At 37.1% G+C, this 17,038-nt stretch overlaps 1 protein-coding gene across 1 annotated transcript; it reads right to left on the bottom strand.

Annotated features, from left to right (window-relative positions):
- Window positions 1-8,427: 8,427 nt before the first annotated feature.
- LOC148036289 (uncharacterized) lies at window positions 8,428-10,804 on the bottom strand. The gene is made up of 3 exons (XM_087678911.1): window positions 10,638-10,804; window positions 10,049-10,494; window positions 8,428-8,785 (listed from the first exon to the last, which is right to left on the bottom strand). The coding sequence occupies exons 1-3, from the start codon at window positions 10,802-10,804 to the stop codon at window positions 8,754-8,756; spliced, it is 645 nt and encodes a 214-aa protein (XP_087535037.1). The 3' UTR covers window positions 8,428-8,753.
- Between the last annotated feature and the right edge of the window lie 6,234 nt (window positions 10,805-17,038).

Raw genomic sequence — 17,038 nt, forward strand, 5'->3', positions numbered from 1 at the left:
TGGACATGTCACTACATGCACACAATTTGGACAAGTAATGTAAATTTCATTTGTTTGACTTTTCAATGCTTACCCAGAGAGGGATCATGTTAATGGACAAGAATCTTACATGGTAGCTCGCATGTTTGCCAAGATTTCCTTTCACTTTGTTTTCAAGTGCATTCCTACTACAAGAAGTGTGGTCCTACTAGTAGGATTTGTAGTCTTGCTGTGGTATTTGTGAACCCCAAGTGGAATGCGAGAGATGTTAAAAGGGGAGAAAAACACAACGTGAGGAGAGAAAAACTTATTGGAAAATATGGTGAGCAAGAGTGGAAGAGTAAATTATGGGGGAAAGAAGAGTAATAAGTAGGCAATCATGATAACATCAAAGAGACTTAATTCATAGTTGTACCAAGTACATGCTTTTATAGATTTTTAGCTTGGATATACACCTCACACTTTGCTTATGAGATTTAGTTACAAGTGTCTCTAGCACAGCACCAACACATTTTAACACCCCCTCCCTTGGTGCTAGCTTATCCTCTAGATAACTACGCCTAAGGACGTACATTCCCCCCTCCCCCTTAATTCTTGCAAGGCCTCTAACTCATGTAGTGTCAAATAAAGTGTAGGAAATTTACTATTTAGAAGAGAGTTTTAGGACATTCTTCAAAGTTTTTTTCCTTATAATTTTTTCTTTTTGGCTTTAGCATTCTTTTTTGGTGTGTCCAAACTTGTTGCAACTCTTACACTTTGATTTTCCTTTGTTCCAATATTCTTGTTCCTTATGTCCATTTTTCCTAGGAACTTGTAAAGTGTAGAGATTATGGAGTTTGGTGTAGTCTCTTAGACCATCTCTATTGGTTTTCCTCTTTTGCTCATATAAATAAGATTCCATTGAGTTGAGTTTTATTAGAAGATTTATTTTTGAGTTCTTTGCTTGGGACAAAAAGGTTTTATCCAATTCTTTCTAGGCTTCTTTTGCTTTTGTAATCACTGATATGTGATGAAGAACATCTCATGACAAGCCCCATGTTATTATCTTGAGTGCTTTTACTTTCTTTTTCTTTTTCAATTCGGATCATCAAGCTCCTTGGGTTCCTCGAATATTTTCCAAAGGTCTTTTCGCATTAGGTGATACATGGTTTCCATTTTCCAAAGGTGAAAACCCTTGCCATTGAACTTTTCCACAACTTTGATTTCAAACATTTTGTGGATGGAGAAGTTTTACAGGTCACTCACTTGGCAATGCCTTAACTCCAATTTACAACAAGATATTTATGTGAGAGTTACAAGGATTTTTGCTAGATTTTAATTATGAGCTCTTTTTTTTAATTGAATTTTTTGTGAAAAGAAGAGATTCTGCATACAAGATCAATGTTTGATTGCTTACAATATGAATTGCCTTTTAGAATGATTGCATAGAGTAATTCATGACAGCAAGTAGTGTGAATGCAAAATTTGGAAGTATTCAATCTGAATCAGGTCTAAATAGAACCACTTTATGGATTCTCAGTGTGAATAGCACTTAGTTTCAAACCACTTTGATGAGAAGAAATGTAAGCAAGGGCTTAGAAAAACTAGTTTGGAGGAGGATTAAGTGTGAAAGTGATTGAAGTATCAAGGTTTAACAACCTTAATAGAGAGGACAATGATGACTTATTCTCCACATATTGCTGTGGCCATTTCAAATTGGTGAATGTGGTCATGTCTTCAAGGTGTGTTTGTTGTCTTTGATCTGGACATAACAAGAGTTACTAGACGAAGAATTTTATGTGGCTTTACGCTCTTTTCTTATGTTTCTAAGACTACAAAAAAGAGAGTAGCCCCCCAGCTTATGTTGAAATCCTATCCTTCAAGATGGCCTTTTAAGCAACAAGTGATGAGGTTCAATCTCTTCAAAGAAGTATTGCTAACTTAACCTATGATTTGGGCAATGGCCACCCCTTAATTGAATCAAAATAGAAGAATTGATAGATAGATAAGATATACCTTGATATCTTATTTGAACAACATTCTCTTCACAAAAACATATTGAGTTTCACACCCATTGCAAACCTTCAATCTCAAGGCTTCAACCTCTTGAGCAGCATCTCTTTGACTTGAGCTTCTTCACACCATTGTGTGTGACAATGAATGCCTCTCTATCTCACAATGTCAGGGAAAGAGGCTCTGATACCATGTTAGAAAACATGATTGAGCAAGAGTGGGAGTAAATTATAGGGGAAAGAAGAACAAGTAGGTGATAGCATGAAAGACATTCTTGATTGATAGTTGTGAAAAGTACATTCTTTAATAGCTTTTTAGCTTTGATGCATGCCTCAGTTACATGTGCCCCTAACGTTTTAACAAGACCTACAATAAGTGATTGAGGCTTTCATGAATTCGAAGCTTGTTGGCAACATGCTGAAGAATGGAGTCATGGAATACAATTTGTTGCTATAATTCCTCTATTCTCTAATTACGACAACAAGGTTTGCTTTCAACTTCTCTTTTCCTTTCTCCTACTATAGGAAGTATGGTGAGTGTGGTTTGTTATTCGACATATTATTGTCGGTGAGAGGGACATCAGGAAGGCTACTTCAGTCTATGTTGATGATGGTTTGTGCCACATGTTAGAGGTTTCTCATTAATGAGAAAAGGGAAACTACAATTTCAGTTTTTGAGGGATTTGTGTATTACATAGGCTAGGTACTATTGATAAAGTCTAAATATGCTACTCGTCAATGAAGATTTCATGACGACGTAATAAAATGTGTATTTCTTTGGGAATGATAAGTCTTTCTTTGCATAGCCTTATTAGTCTAAAAATGTGTAGCTCTTGAAGAAAGATTATGAAGCTTTTGGTGCTTTATTAGGGAAAAATATATTGAAATATATGCATTCTTGCATTGGGATACATTTCTAGAATTAAAAGTGATAGTTTGTTGCCCCAACCCCATAGTTTTCATAGTGATACTCACAATTTCGTAGTAGTAGCCCTGCAACAAGTCTTGAAGCCTTGTAGCGTTCTAACAAAGAAGAGTATGATGAAATACATGATTTTCCACATTGGAATACAAATCTGGAATAAAAAAGACAATTTTGTTACACCCATGATCTTGCTTTTATCAAAGAAGAGCATACTCAAATATAAGCCTTTTCATGCAAAATACATATTTGAAATTAAAAAAGGTAGTTAGCTATACCCAACCATGTAGTCTCCATAGCGATGCTCACAACCCCATATTGGGTTTGCAGCTCCTAAAAATGAATAAGTCTATACATTTGAATTAAATTTGAACTATTAGAAGGCTAGATTAAGCTTTCAATGGAAAGATAATAATTTAAGGGACATTGTTTTACTTTCCAATAATCTAAGGGAGCTTGTTTTACTTTCTATAGTGTTGATTCGAATAATTTTGTTAAGAGAGATTCTTGGCTTTTATCTTGGGGTGGTGTTTTGGGAGGCGATGAGGGTAACCACCCAACTGACCTACCAATGTGCTTCTACAATGTTTCATGTTGATCTTTTCTAAACATGTATAATTTGATCTCAACAATAATATGTTCATTTTACTAGTTAGAGGTGGATAAAATTATCACCCCATTATAACCCATGTTGCTTTGGGCATAGGAGTTAGATTACTCAGTGGTAGTGTCATTGGCATGGATTGTTGGCTTTTGCAAGCATTATTGATATTGCAATTGGTCAATTGGACTAAGTTCCTTTATGAGATGGTGAATGCAATCATGAAAGCATGGAACTCACTTCATCCAATGGTCTCCACCCAATCAATCCTAGACAATGTGGAGGATTGATTCCTATCCCATCAGGGTCTTCCCAACTGATTTGATGCTATAGATTACACCCATATTAGCATGATTTTACTAACAAAAGAGTATTCTACTACATGGTTTGATCACTCCAAGAATAGCATGAGAATTCAAGGTATTGTGGGTATCAAGGGAAATTCCTTGATGTCACATATGTGCAAGCAACAAGCTAGTTACATGCAAACCAATATGCACATTGCACACAGATTTTAATAAGTAGGAAAAAGGGAATGAGGTATGCTAATGTTCTAATCCCAATTTTGACCAATCTAAAAACATAGTGAACCATGTATTCAAAAATTGAGGCCTTCAAATGTTGGTAGCCCTCCATTCTAGACATTTACCAAGTATAGTGGCACACCATTCGGGAGGGGGAGGGTGGGTAAATTTCTTCAAACTTTGATTAGTCAAAACACAATCAATCAACATCACAACTCAAAGAATTGAAAAAAAATTAGTGCATGTTAATTTTGTTAATGAATCCCCCATTTGGTCGTAGCATGAAGGGAGGTTAATCTCGACATCATGGTAGGTTAAGCTCACATGCAATCACATAATTGAGCACTCCACGTGTGTTTAGGTCTACCACCATCAAGGGGGGGCTATTATATTTTCCATAGCCCCTATTTTTGTATGCACACTAGAAATCAAGGGCAAGTACAATAGACAACACCATGTCAAAGAAATTACATAGTAAAACAAGAGCAATCAACATGATGTCCAACTTTGGCAAATGACAACTAGTACTGAGGGAGAAAGGCGTACTTTTTTTTGTTTTGGGGGGGGGGGGATTTTTGAAGAAAAAACGCACATGCTCTTTGAACCTTGCAAATTATATAGCTTGAGCCAATGGCAAGGCACATGAGTTAGGAGCGACATAAGATAGTGAAAGTACATGTTTCAAGTGTGGAGAGAGGTCATTTGAGATTTGTGTGCACCAATTCCCAGCAATGAATTGATCCACGACAACAAGGAAAATGAGGGAGTGCGCGCCAGGGGGTCCACCTATAAGAAATCATCTATGTAACGTGCATTCAAATGATATTAAGAAATACCATTTTCTTACAAGGCCTTTAAATGACCCCTTTTACTTTACTGACCATATGGTTTTTTTTCAAATTGCATGTAGTATCTTACATGTTCCATTAGGACTCCCTAGGGGCTTCGCTTTTTATTCAACTCGCAATAGTAAGTTTGCATTGTTAGCACTACCTTGTCGGGGGGGGAGGGGGGCTAGTGGAGAACCAAATTTTTGGGATCCCTGACTATCCCTACAATACCCTTACAAGCACCTCTTCAAAAGGGGGTTCTAAGATTGTTTTAGCAAGGTTAAGGATTGCCATTCACTGATGAACAAGATCTTCCATCTCCTCTAACAAAGAATGCTAATCCAATCGAGCACACAAGGCTCTAACATGGCTCACACATAAGACATTAAATAATTTGACAAAGATTTGACATGTTCACACACAAGAGATTAAATATTTATTTTGATTCTCCTTTCCCTAAACCTTTGCTGTTGGTGTGTGATCGAACTATAAGTCTACCTTCCCATCCACTCATGCTAGTGTGACCCAACCCTAAATAGGATCTTGCTATGAGTACCAATGGAGTGGAAAGGTTCCGCTCCATCAACTTTCCCTAAATGTGATAGTTCACTGTAACAACTTTGATAGTTTAAGAGACTTAACAAAAACAATCATCTTTGGCACACATTACAATGAGATGTTATCAAATAACCAAAATTGAACCAAACACTATCTACATCTAGCCTTAAGCAAGCACACGCTTGAGATAAAGTCCATTCAATAGCTTCAACACATTCGTGAGAAGAGGGAGAGCTTCAAGCACCGAGTAGAAGTGAGAGCTTCAAGCACAGAGATCTTTTTACCTAAGATAGTCCATCCAATAGCTTTAGCACATCCTTGAGAAGTGAGAATTTGAGTTTCCCTATGCCCTATATATGACACTCCTTGGGTCAATTCATTGTCCTTAACAAAGGGGATATGCTTCTTAACAATGGGATAATAAACTAGTACTGAAATCTGAGTGTGAGTGATTCTCTAGGGGTTGCACATCCTCATGAATTGTAAATTTAGCACATCCTCAAGAAGTGAGAGCTTGGAAGAAGCAACCCTATATATAACATTCATGTGCCACTATTGGCCTTGGCATTTAGCAAATCCTCAAGAAGTGAGATCTTCAAGCACTAAGCTCCCTATACATGTGACACTACCCCCTTGGATTCAATTCATTGGGCTTGGTGAATGGACATGCTTCTTAAAAATGGGATGATCAAGTGCTTCCCAAACTCAAGCATGCATGAGTGATTCTCTAGGGGTTCACGAAGTAGCCAATGAGAGCTTCAAGCATTGAGTTGCCCTATATGTGCCACTACTCCTTTGGGTCAATTCATTGGCCTTGGCCAATGGACATGCTTCTTAACAATAGGATGAAACTCTTAAGCGTGCCTCTAGGGGTGGGATGAAACACAAGCATGAGTGATTCTCTAGGAATTCATGTAGAAATAGCTGCAAACCTCCTTGTATCACTACCTAGAATGACTCTTATTTGCCTTCCCCATAATGGAGAGGCTCATTATGCTTCAACAATTTATGACACTTGAGTCAATTCATTGTCCTTAACAAAGGGGATATGCTTCTTAACAATTGGATAATCAACTAGTCTGAGTGTGAGTGATTCTCTAGGGGTTCACATAGAAGTGGCATTGTAGGTTAGCACATCCTCATGAATTGTAAGTTTAGCACATCCTCAAGAAGTGAGAGCTTGGAAGAAACCCTATATATAACATTCATGTGCCACTGGCCTTCGCATTTAGGACATCCTCGAGAAGTGAGATCTTCAAGCACTAAGTTCCCTATACATGTGCCACTACTCCTTGGGTTCAATTCATTGGCCTTGGTGAATGGACATGCTTCTTAAAAATGGGATGATCAAGTACTTCCCAAACTCAAAAGCATGCATGAGTGATTCTCTAGGGGTTCATGAAGTAGCCAATGAGAGCTGCCTTATACACATGCCACTACTCCTTTGGGTCAATTCATTGGCCTTGGCCAATGGACATGCTTCTTAACAAGAGGATGAAACTCTTAAGCGTGACTGGTTCTCTAGGGGTGGGATGAAACTAAGCATGAGTGACTCTCTAGGGATTCATGTAGAAGTAGCTGCAAACCCCCTTTGTATCACTACCTAGAATGGCACTCTTCTTTGCCTTCCCCATAATGGAGAGTCTCATTATGCTTCAACAATTTTTCAAATCCAACGCATCACTACCTACAATGGCACTCTTCTATCCTACAACAATTTTTCAAAACCACCGCAAAAATGGCCAAACTACAAATAAATTTTAGATATTCTAATATTGACTTTTTTCTTCTAACTAATGGAGAGATCGACTATTGTCTTCTATGCTTTGGATGATTCACACGGCCCCTTGAAAATCGTCCTCTAAATATTTCAACTATTTCCCTTGACTAGAGTTAATTGGCCAATGGACATGCTTCTTAACAAGAGGATGAAACTCTTAAGCGTGACTGGTTCTCTAGGGGTGGGATGAAACTAAGCATGAGTGACTCTCTAGGGATTCATGTAGAAGTAGCTGCAAACCCCCTTTGTATCACTACCTAGAATGGCACTCTTCTTTACCTTCCCCATAATGGAGAGTCTCATTATGCTTCAACAATTTTTCAAATCCAACGCATCACTACCTACAATGGCACTCTTCTATCCTACAACAATTTTTCAAAACCACCGCAAAAATGGCCAAACTACAAATAAATTTTAGATATTCTAATATTGACTTTTTTCTTCTAACTAATGGAGAGATCGACTATTGTCTTCTATGCTTTGGATGATTCACACGGCCCCTTGAAAATCGTCCTCTAAATATTTCAACTATTTCCCTTGACTAGAGTTAATAAAGTGATCAAACCCCTCCACTGTGGATAACATAAAACACACTTAAAAACGGGAATAAAGAGGGTTCATAGGTCCAATGGAGTGGAGGGTTCGATAGGTCTCTCCATAGATCCCAACAATTTAAAAAACCACGCCACAAATCAAACGATCACCCCCGAATCAATCAATTAATTACTAGGGGGCACGCAATAGGGTCCAGGTTGCAAGCTTGGTTTACCCTAAGCATTTTTGCGGGTTTGTGATGGGTAGTATCATTTTTCATAATGGTATACAAGAGTCTCAATCATGGGGTTATGAATTTGTTGAGTCAACCTCAACGTAGTTATGAAAATTTCTAAACTCACAACATGATTATGAAGATTATGAAAATTTGTTGAGTTGGTCATAATCACACACACAAAATGCATATGGGATTTGGATAATATAGCAAACACAATGACATTGTCAATCCAAAAACAAGCGCAAATGATTTTAGGCTGCCATAGCAGCTTAAAAGATTTGCACAAATGGTTTAGATCTACAATATCAACCCTCTAGGACGCCCTTAAAAAAGTACATATAGCATGCAACTCGAGTTGGCTTAATGTAATGAGACTTGGATATGACAAAATGTTGTTCATTGCAATTAGAACTTGTCCTCATTATTTTCATGCATTGAACTACAGATACGAGAGCCAATATTACTAGACACAAACACGATCGACACAAGTTTATATTATAAAAATATAGAGAGTAGAATTTGCAGATAAAAGAAGCTAATGATAATAATAACAAAAACCTTTCAGCAACCTTTTAGCAAAATCCTTTCATCCTTTCGTGTATATTTACGCCAGTTTGGTAAAACCTATATACACACAAAGTCCTCTTCATCCATACTTTTTTTTTATCAGACAAAGTACACCCTACATGGGGTGTTTATTCGTCTAGGATGGCACACCCACCGATCAGTGGGAGAGCACTAAGTAGCGGCAACAATCCTAGTTGCGCATGTTGCGGCAAAGGTAGCCCACTTCTCTCTACCACCAATAAGAATCGTCCATTAGCACTTCTGCGAACAAATACAAGTAGTGCATTAAGAATCACTAATCCAACATATTTCCCATAATATAACTGGAAGATAAAATCGCAATATACGAAGGTTAGGTTTCACATTGGATTTCAATGATATGCAATCTAATTTGCATTTTGACCATATGTTATTGCACGACATGATGTTGCAGGACTGCAATAGTCGCAGAGATATATAACAAGCTAGTTGACAATATAACAATAATATTATATTTAGTAGCAATACATATATTCGGTTAGACTGCATTCAATATATATTAGGTTATACTTGCATTGGATCAGACGGTTCAATTCAAGCTGGCTGACAATATAGCAATAATATTATGTTGAATGATCACAAAGTTCGATTCAAGCTAGGAGACATGTTTACAACTAGTACTTCAAAACTTCCAATTTAGGTCTTCTTAGAAAACTAATAGTAGTACATAAGCTGTAGATTTGAATCTAACCATGATTCTAACAAGCAGTATTTTAAATTGACTTTATTAGTATTTTAAATTGACTTAACTATAGTTAAGAGATGATAATTGATATATTATTAGATCATATCTCTTACATTCATATGACATTCAATCATTAAAAACTAAGAGAATATAATTTATATATTAAATCATATCCATAATTGATGGTCAATCATCACAAATTAAGAGAATATAATTTATATATTAAATCATATCCATAATTGATGTATTAGAATCTTAAGAGAATATAATTTATATATTAGATCATATCCATTGCATTCATATGCCATTCAATCATGGCAAATAAATAAGAGAGACAATTACAAGAGAGAATAATTGATATATTAGATCATATCCATTATGTTCATGTGCCATTTGATCATCGCAAATAATGCATTATTTGGTATTAGATCATATGCATTATGTTCATGTGCCATTCGATCATCGCAAATAATGCATATCAATTAGATCATATCCATTATGTTCATATGCCATTCGATCATCGCAAATAACGCAGACAATTATAAGAGAGACAATAGACAATTATAAACCGATGAGAGAGAACTTGTTGCACAGACCAAATAGGTTTCATATATATTAAAATGACTGAATCTACTAGGTTCATATATAAAATGACGGGCAATGCATCTAAAAAAGATATAGATTATAATAGACTGATATATAAAATAAAATGACGGGCAATGCATCTAAAAAAGATATAGATTATAATAGACTGATATATAAAATAAAATGACGGGCAATGCATCATTTAGACAACATACCTCGGGACGACCTTGCACGGCATTCGCGAGGGCGAAGGTTGCACTGCTGCAGGAGGCGAGAGGACATCTGGGCCGTCATGGTTCTCTGCTGCTGCTCCGACTCCTCTCCTCGTCGCTGCGCCCAGACGTCCTCTTCATAACGACGGCGGCGCTCGCCGCCTCCGTAAGCCTGCTGGAGGGCGTAGCAGCGGTCCTGCGAGGGGATGCGCTCCACGGCCTCGCAGCACGCCCGGGACGGCTGCTGCTGCGTCACCCCTCTCCCCTCAACCGACCTCCATGACAAATAGGAATTGTAATACGGCGACGATTCTCTTTCCTCCACCTCTAGCCGTTGCTGCCTGAAGAAATTGTCGCACGCCCGCAGCCTCGCGTACCACTCCTCCCTCGATCCTTCCCCTCTCCTCTCCCTCTCCCTCTCCTCTCCCGACCGCGGGACGTTGCCGACACTTCACTCACTATCACCAACAGCACCAACAGTGCTGCCAACAAAAACACACGAGCCGCCATATTGATTATCACCAACTACACACAAGCTAACAGGAGCTATTGTACGGGAATCCTCGCACTAGCCGGTACGTTGGCAAAATGCCTGAGGCCTCGACAATACTTATAGGCGAGCGACCCCTGCGCTGGCCTCGACGTGACCACGCGTGATATTCTCATTTCTACTCGGCGCTGCCGCCGCGTCTCCCAGTATCCTCGAGGGCGACGTTCCCTCTGGATAGGCATGCAACTCTCCTGCCATGCACCTTCCATATTGGCCCGATCCCATCAGCCAATCTTACTAAAAGATGAGCTTCTTTCATCGAATAAATATAGCGTAGTTGGGTGGAAATTTGAGAACACCAGACAATCTCTGAGGTGAATAGAGAAGAGTCATTGACACCACCTTCCATATTGGCTCCATCCCGTCCGACAATGTTACAAAAAGATGGGCTTCTATACTCGAGTAAATACAATCTAAACGGGTGACAAACCAGGCAGGGCAGAACTTCTTAGGGCGATAGGAAAGAGTCATTAATATCATAGTTAGTCAGGTCATATGTTTGCCTCTATCCTAGTCAAGGCTTAGAATACGTATTCAAATATTCTAGCTAATTTTTTGACACAACTATCTTGCGCTCTTGTTTAGAAGGCCACAAACATATGCAAGTTTGCATTGCTAATGATTAGTGAAGACTCCATCCATTACTCAACCAAACATGGAAAGTAGTTGTTAGGGTGCTACTTCCCAGTCTTGCAATGCTCTCACATAAACACCCGATATCTTTCATATGCACACTTGGACAAAACTATTTAAAGAAGTGTTCCCATTGTCTAGAAATAATTAAACAAAATTCTTTAATATACGAACCCTTAGTAATAATAATCTAGTTGTCTAGACACCCATATCATATATGTACCTTTCCTATACCAAAATCATATTATCAATTGTGCTATCATCCCTATTTTTGCAATAGTAGGCTTGCACTGCTATTCCATGTTGGCAGTAGCTTCTCTTGATGAGTGACTTATACAATGGAGGTTCTTATGAGCTAATCGTCCCCACTTCCTTCTTGGTGTCACTTGCTATATGGATCATGAGTCCACCACAAGGTTGTAGAGCACGTTGCAACATCTGAAATTTGGGAAAAAATGGGTGGGAGTTGTTCGCATGATGTTTGATGTAGAGTTTGTTATGAATTTAAAATTCAAATTTGTAACATCATTTAAGCAAGAGTTACTACAAGTATCACTTATGAGACCAAGTTTTGTATATCATTCAATGTTTTTAGTGACAATGAACATTATAAGAGAGGCAGAGAATTTTGACATTAGTTTCTCAAGCATTTCCAAAAAAAAAAAAGGCACGTGGCTATAAGCACCAATATGAGCTTTAAAAAAGGTGTGCACATTATAATCGCCAATATTTCCACATGTGAATACAAGTGCTTATACTAATTCTATTTAAAATGTTGGCTAACCAAAATGACAAAACATATTCCAACACTAGTAGAAAATACTTACAACCATGGGCTTCCTTTCTTCATTTTGATGGTACGATCTAGCTTAAAGGAAGTCCATAAACCCTATTGTATTTTTTATTTTAGTTTTCCTCTTCTTTGTGTCATTTAAGATAGATTAACTCACCTAAGTGCATTGTATATTGTAGATAGTAAAATTTTTCCCTTTTTTGTTTGTTCTTATGGGCTAGGTGGATGTGTGGGTGCAGGGTGGATGGGTGCATGTGTAGGGCATACAATTTAGTAATATCATTGGAATAAGGGTGATTGTGTTGCAATTAGGCAGCACGGTCAATCTTCATTCGAGATATGCTAGGTACAAGCATGCACTTGAAAATTGATACTTCATTATTTAAAAATATTTATAATTTGGTTAAAATTAGTGATTAATTATGAAATAAAAATTATAAAAGTAATTGGTTATAAATATAAAACTAGTAAATCAATTGTAAAGTGATTTGGAGAAAGAGAGAAAGAGACAGTAGAGTGTAGAGAGGGGAGAGGGGAGAGAGAAAAAAGTCGAAAGAGTGAGAGACAAAGAGAGTGGAGAGAGAGTGGAGAGAGAGTGGAGGGAGATTGGAAATCCATCTAGCTTAAGTTAAAGGACCATAATGACAATCTCCTCAAAAGGCTCTAGTTAATGAGATCTAACATTAAGAATAACAAGAATCCAAGAAATCAAGGAATGGGTTATGGCAACATCTTTTATCTCTACAATTAATGAAATGCAAGCACATCGCAACGCTCCAAACATTGAGAAGAGAATTGGTAGACTCTAGCAAACTATTGGACTACATCAAATCAAAACTATACTAACAGGAGTTTATGATGAAAGTACAAAAAAAAGTCTACGCTCGATACAGTCAGTATTTCCTATGTTAAAATTACACTAATAATTGTATTGGTATATCAATCAATAATACATGGTTGAATATTTTGACAAATATTCCAACTGAGGATACCATTGCATATTCTAGCATAAGTATTGGTGCATATTGTAGCAAGCATTCTGACATAGTTACCAATGTACTTTAAATTTACCCTTCAAGTGAAACTTTTCTTTTCTTTGTATAATTTACAAGGGTGCGTGTACCAAGAGCGAGCTAGAGTGAATGTGACAAAAAAAAAAAAGGTAAGAGCTCATCCCCTCATAGTTCTCAAATTTTTGGTTTCTTTGTTTGCTTCATTTCTAAGTATTTTCTCTTCTCCACGCTATCATTGAGAAAAGCCACGGCTTGAAGATGGAGTTTGTTGTTTTTACATATATATACATGAAAAACCCACATTTTAAGCTTTCTTGTGATAGATTTGAGTAAGAGAGTTTAAATGTGTGTGTGAATTCAAGATAAATAAATAAAATAACAATATACTTTGTTATTTTCAATTTTAGTTTGTTAATCATGAAATTTATACATAAGGAAGAGATAGAAAGAGAGAGACATATAATATTAAGGTTTGGTTTCTTCAGAAAAAGAGAGAAAGAGATGAAAGCTTATAGTTTGATCACTTTCTTGGCTTTTTTTTTCTTTAGAAGAGAAAGAGAGAGATTAGGAGATTAGGGGAAATAAAGATTAAATAAAGAAGAAATGAAGGGAGATAGAAAAAGATTAATAAAGAGACAAGTGTGAGGTCTTTGAAACCTAGATATAAATTATCTAGTAAGGCATATACAAGTAGAGGTAAGCTTCTTATGTGTAGAGGCAACAACCAAAGTAGAAAACATTGAACATCAATATCTCCATTGAGCATCCATGAAGTAAGTTAGTTAACGTTGTTAATTATAGAAAAAATTATTTGATACAATTACTGGTTTGCTATAGAAAACATGACAAGTCAATTTTAATTTTGTTTTACCTTGCATTGACCAAGATTTAATATTTTGATACACTTCTTTATAATTAGAGTTATGGTTTATGTTTTAGAGGTCTTAAGTACATTGTCAAGCATTTTTGTGAAAATTGGATCTACCTCAAACAAGTTTGAAATGTTATCTCAATGAGGTGAAGCAAGCACCATTTAGCTCGTAAGTCAGGCACACAAGGAACTCATTTTTTTCAACTATTTGGAGGTGAAGGATTTTTTCAGCTTGACTGAAGAATTTTGGTACTTTTGACATTGATTCTATAATTTGGTGGTATTACTTGGTCTATATTGAATGTTGGAAATCCTTATTGTTTTCAAGATAGAGACATACTTGGATATGTTGAAGGTGACCAAGATGGATGCATACTCAAACCTTAAGAACAGGAAAAAGAAATACATGGAAAAAGCTAAAAACTAATAATAGAAACTTGTTGAGGTTTTTAAGCTTTAAAAAATGTTTGAAAGCTAAAAGGTTGTCGATTTTTGAGGGGCTAATTGAATATTTGGTCGATGGAAAAATCACAAGGAGGGTTACCAAAGGACGTTCAAGAACAACCAGTATAACTAAGAGGAGCTGGCTTTTGCGGATGGAGGAGATATGAATTAAGGGTGGCATTGTTTTGAAGGACATAACGTCAAATTTTGGGAAGTATTGAAGGTTCATTATCAAGGCAAATCATCAAGGTTAAATACTATGGTGGTCCTCAACATGGAAGTGCTGGTTTAGAAAATTCCAAAAAGGGTTGCAACATTTGCGAAGACCTTATTTGATAACTCGATGGCTTAAGCTCAATATTTTCTAATTTTGGAAGATGAATGATTAGAAGAGTCGAACAAGGGTGGCAGCATTTGCAAAGATCTTCTTTTATAGCTCGATCGCTTAAGCTCAGTATTTTTTAATTTTTTAATATGAATGATGGACTTCATGCTCACGTGAAAGGTGGCTATTTGGCAATTCGGAGGTCGATAGAAAATTGGGGTTGATAAGATATATTGAATGAAAAAAATTAAGCTTAAGGAGTAAGTGTGAGGCTTAGCTTTGATTCCGGGGGGAGAATTGGATAAATCTTAAAAATACAATCTAATCGTGGAGTAAATTTTTAGAGTGTTCAAGGCAGCTACATTTTCGAGAAGACTATATTGGATATAAGGCTTGATTAAGGTGCAAATCAATAGAGCCGATTGATCACATCATTGTTGAAGAAGTTTCATCCGTTAAAATTTGCATGTTTCAAGTATTTGAGCATTTGAAAAGAAATGAAACTGATGTGTGATAATAGAATATCATTTGAGTATAAGTCAACGTTGTTGGAACTGCTACTGTGTTGAAGACTACAGCTATGGATAAATGTGGGCAACCATTTATGTTTGTCGAAGTGGATTGTGATGGTGAGCCTCTTCAAACACCTAAGGGCATGCTAGGAGTTACTTGATGAGGGACTCCATGAGGTGCTTGTTATCAAGTCTTATATTCTTGGATCCTTTTTTATGTGTGATTTTATTGCCTAGCACATAGTGTATTCAAAACTTGTGGGATGTGAGCAAAATAACCTTTTTTTTTTCATCTAGAACTTTCTAATAGGATACTTGTATTCTACTAGATCTCTAATTGCGAGGTGATATTTTATTTGGTTGAGTGGGTGGAGGAGTCAGGCGGATGCACATCAAAACATTGAGTTTCATGCATTCTAGAAAGAGTTGTTTGGATAGAAGCAATTGAATTTTCAGAGTTTTAAAGACATCACACTAAGCCATAACTTATACCAACACTCCTTTTTCTTGCATGTATTGGGTTGTGTGAAAGATTTATTCTCACTCATTGCTCATGATACATTATTTTTGGTGCCCCCACACCCCTGAGGAGCACTGAAAGTGGTTTGGTGATATTTCTTTGCAGTTATTGGTTACAGACATGGCGACATTTCACAAGAGATTGGACAAAGATGTTTATGCTTGGGTGGATTATATGGAACAGTGTATGTGTATGTTTGATATTGTGGGTGATGAAGATATGGTGACTTTTTCCTTGAAACGGTTCAAGGATTATGCCTTGGAATTTATCAGTTGTGTTCTAGATTATATTCTCAGCAGTTGTAGGAAAGTCTCTCTTGGTTATACAGAGTTTCTTCTTTATTTGTCCTGTAGGTTCCAGCATGAGTGATCAATCATATAGAAAGTTTTAAGGATTGTACCAGCTTCGACTCAATGACATTAGAGACATTGAATGCTATTATGAGGACTATGTGGATGTATTGGATCCGCTTTGGCAAAAGGTATAGGATTTGGTATTTGGAGTACATCCACAAAGCAATGATGAGTGTGTTGAAGAGAAGGCATTTGTATGTCTAGATGAGAGGGAAATATCCACATTGGTGGATTATTCTTTAGTTTTGGAGAAAGCTAAAAATTTTCACTAGAGTGACAATTTATGCTAGTGATAGAGAAGAGGAGGGATTCTAGGAGCCTCCTACATCTTATGGTGATATAGGAGGTGTTTTCTCTACTGATATTGGTTTGGACTCTTTGGTTTGCAAGGAGGATGATGGTGTTTCTTCGGGATTTGGTGAATTGTTGAGAGTCATCATGTTGAGGTGTTCCATGATGATTGTGGTGATGTTGTTGGTATTGTAGGGGATGAGTTGGGTATAGAGTTGGTTGTTGAAGGAAGTAGACAAGAGCATCTGTCTAGTATGCTAGAGGATATGGGGATCCTTGAAGAGTACTCCTTGGAGTTGGTTGATGCTTCTAGTATTGAGAAGATATTTTTGATAGTTCAGGAAGTGATGTTGATGATGATTTTGTTCTATGTCAAAAGCTGATGCAAAGTGATATGCATGGAGTAGAGTTATCTTTTCCTCTACTTTGGATGCAGATATATTTTATGACTTGTATTTGCAGGGTATGTTTTTGATGCCAGGAGGCATATTCCACGGTGGATTCCGTGAGGTTTTACGGTGGATTCCGTAAACTTAGATGACCGGGGCTCATACGCAAAGAGGATTCTTTGTGCAAGAAGTTGATGGGGACGCCTGTCCTTTTCGGGCGTTTCATTAATTTAGTGTGTACATGGGTGATTCCATAGCGGGTGATTCCGCAAAATGCATATTAAATTAATAAACGTTTA

This window comes from Lygodium microphyllum, chromosome 5 (genome assembly GCF_053477565.2).
Source record: "Lygodium microphyllum isolate KBCC chromosome 5, Lygodium_microphyllum_v1.1.10, whole genome shotgun sequence".
NCBI lineage: Eukaryota > Viridiplantae > Streptophyta > Polypodiopsida > Schizaeales > Lygodiaceae > Lygodium > Lygodium microphyllum.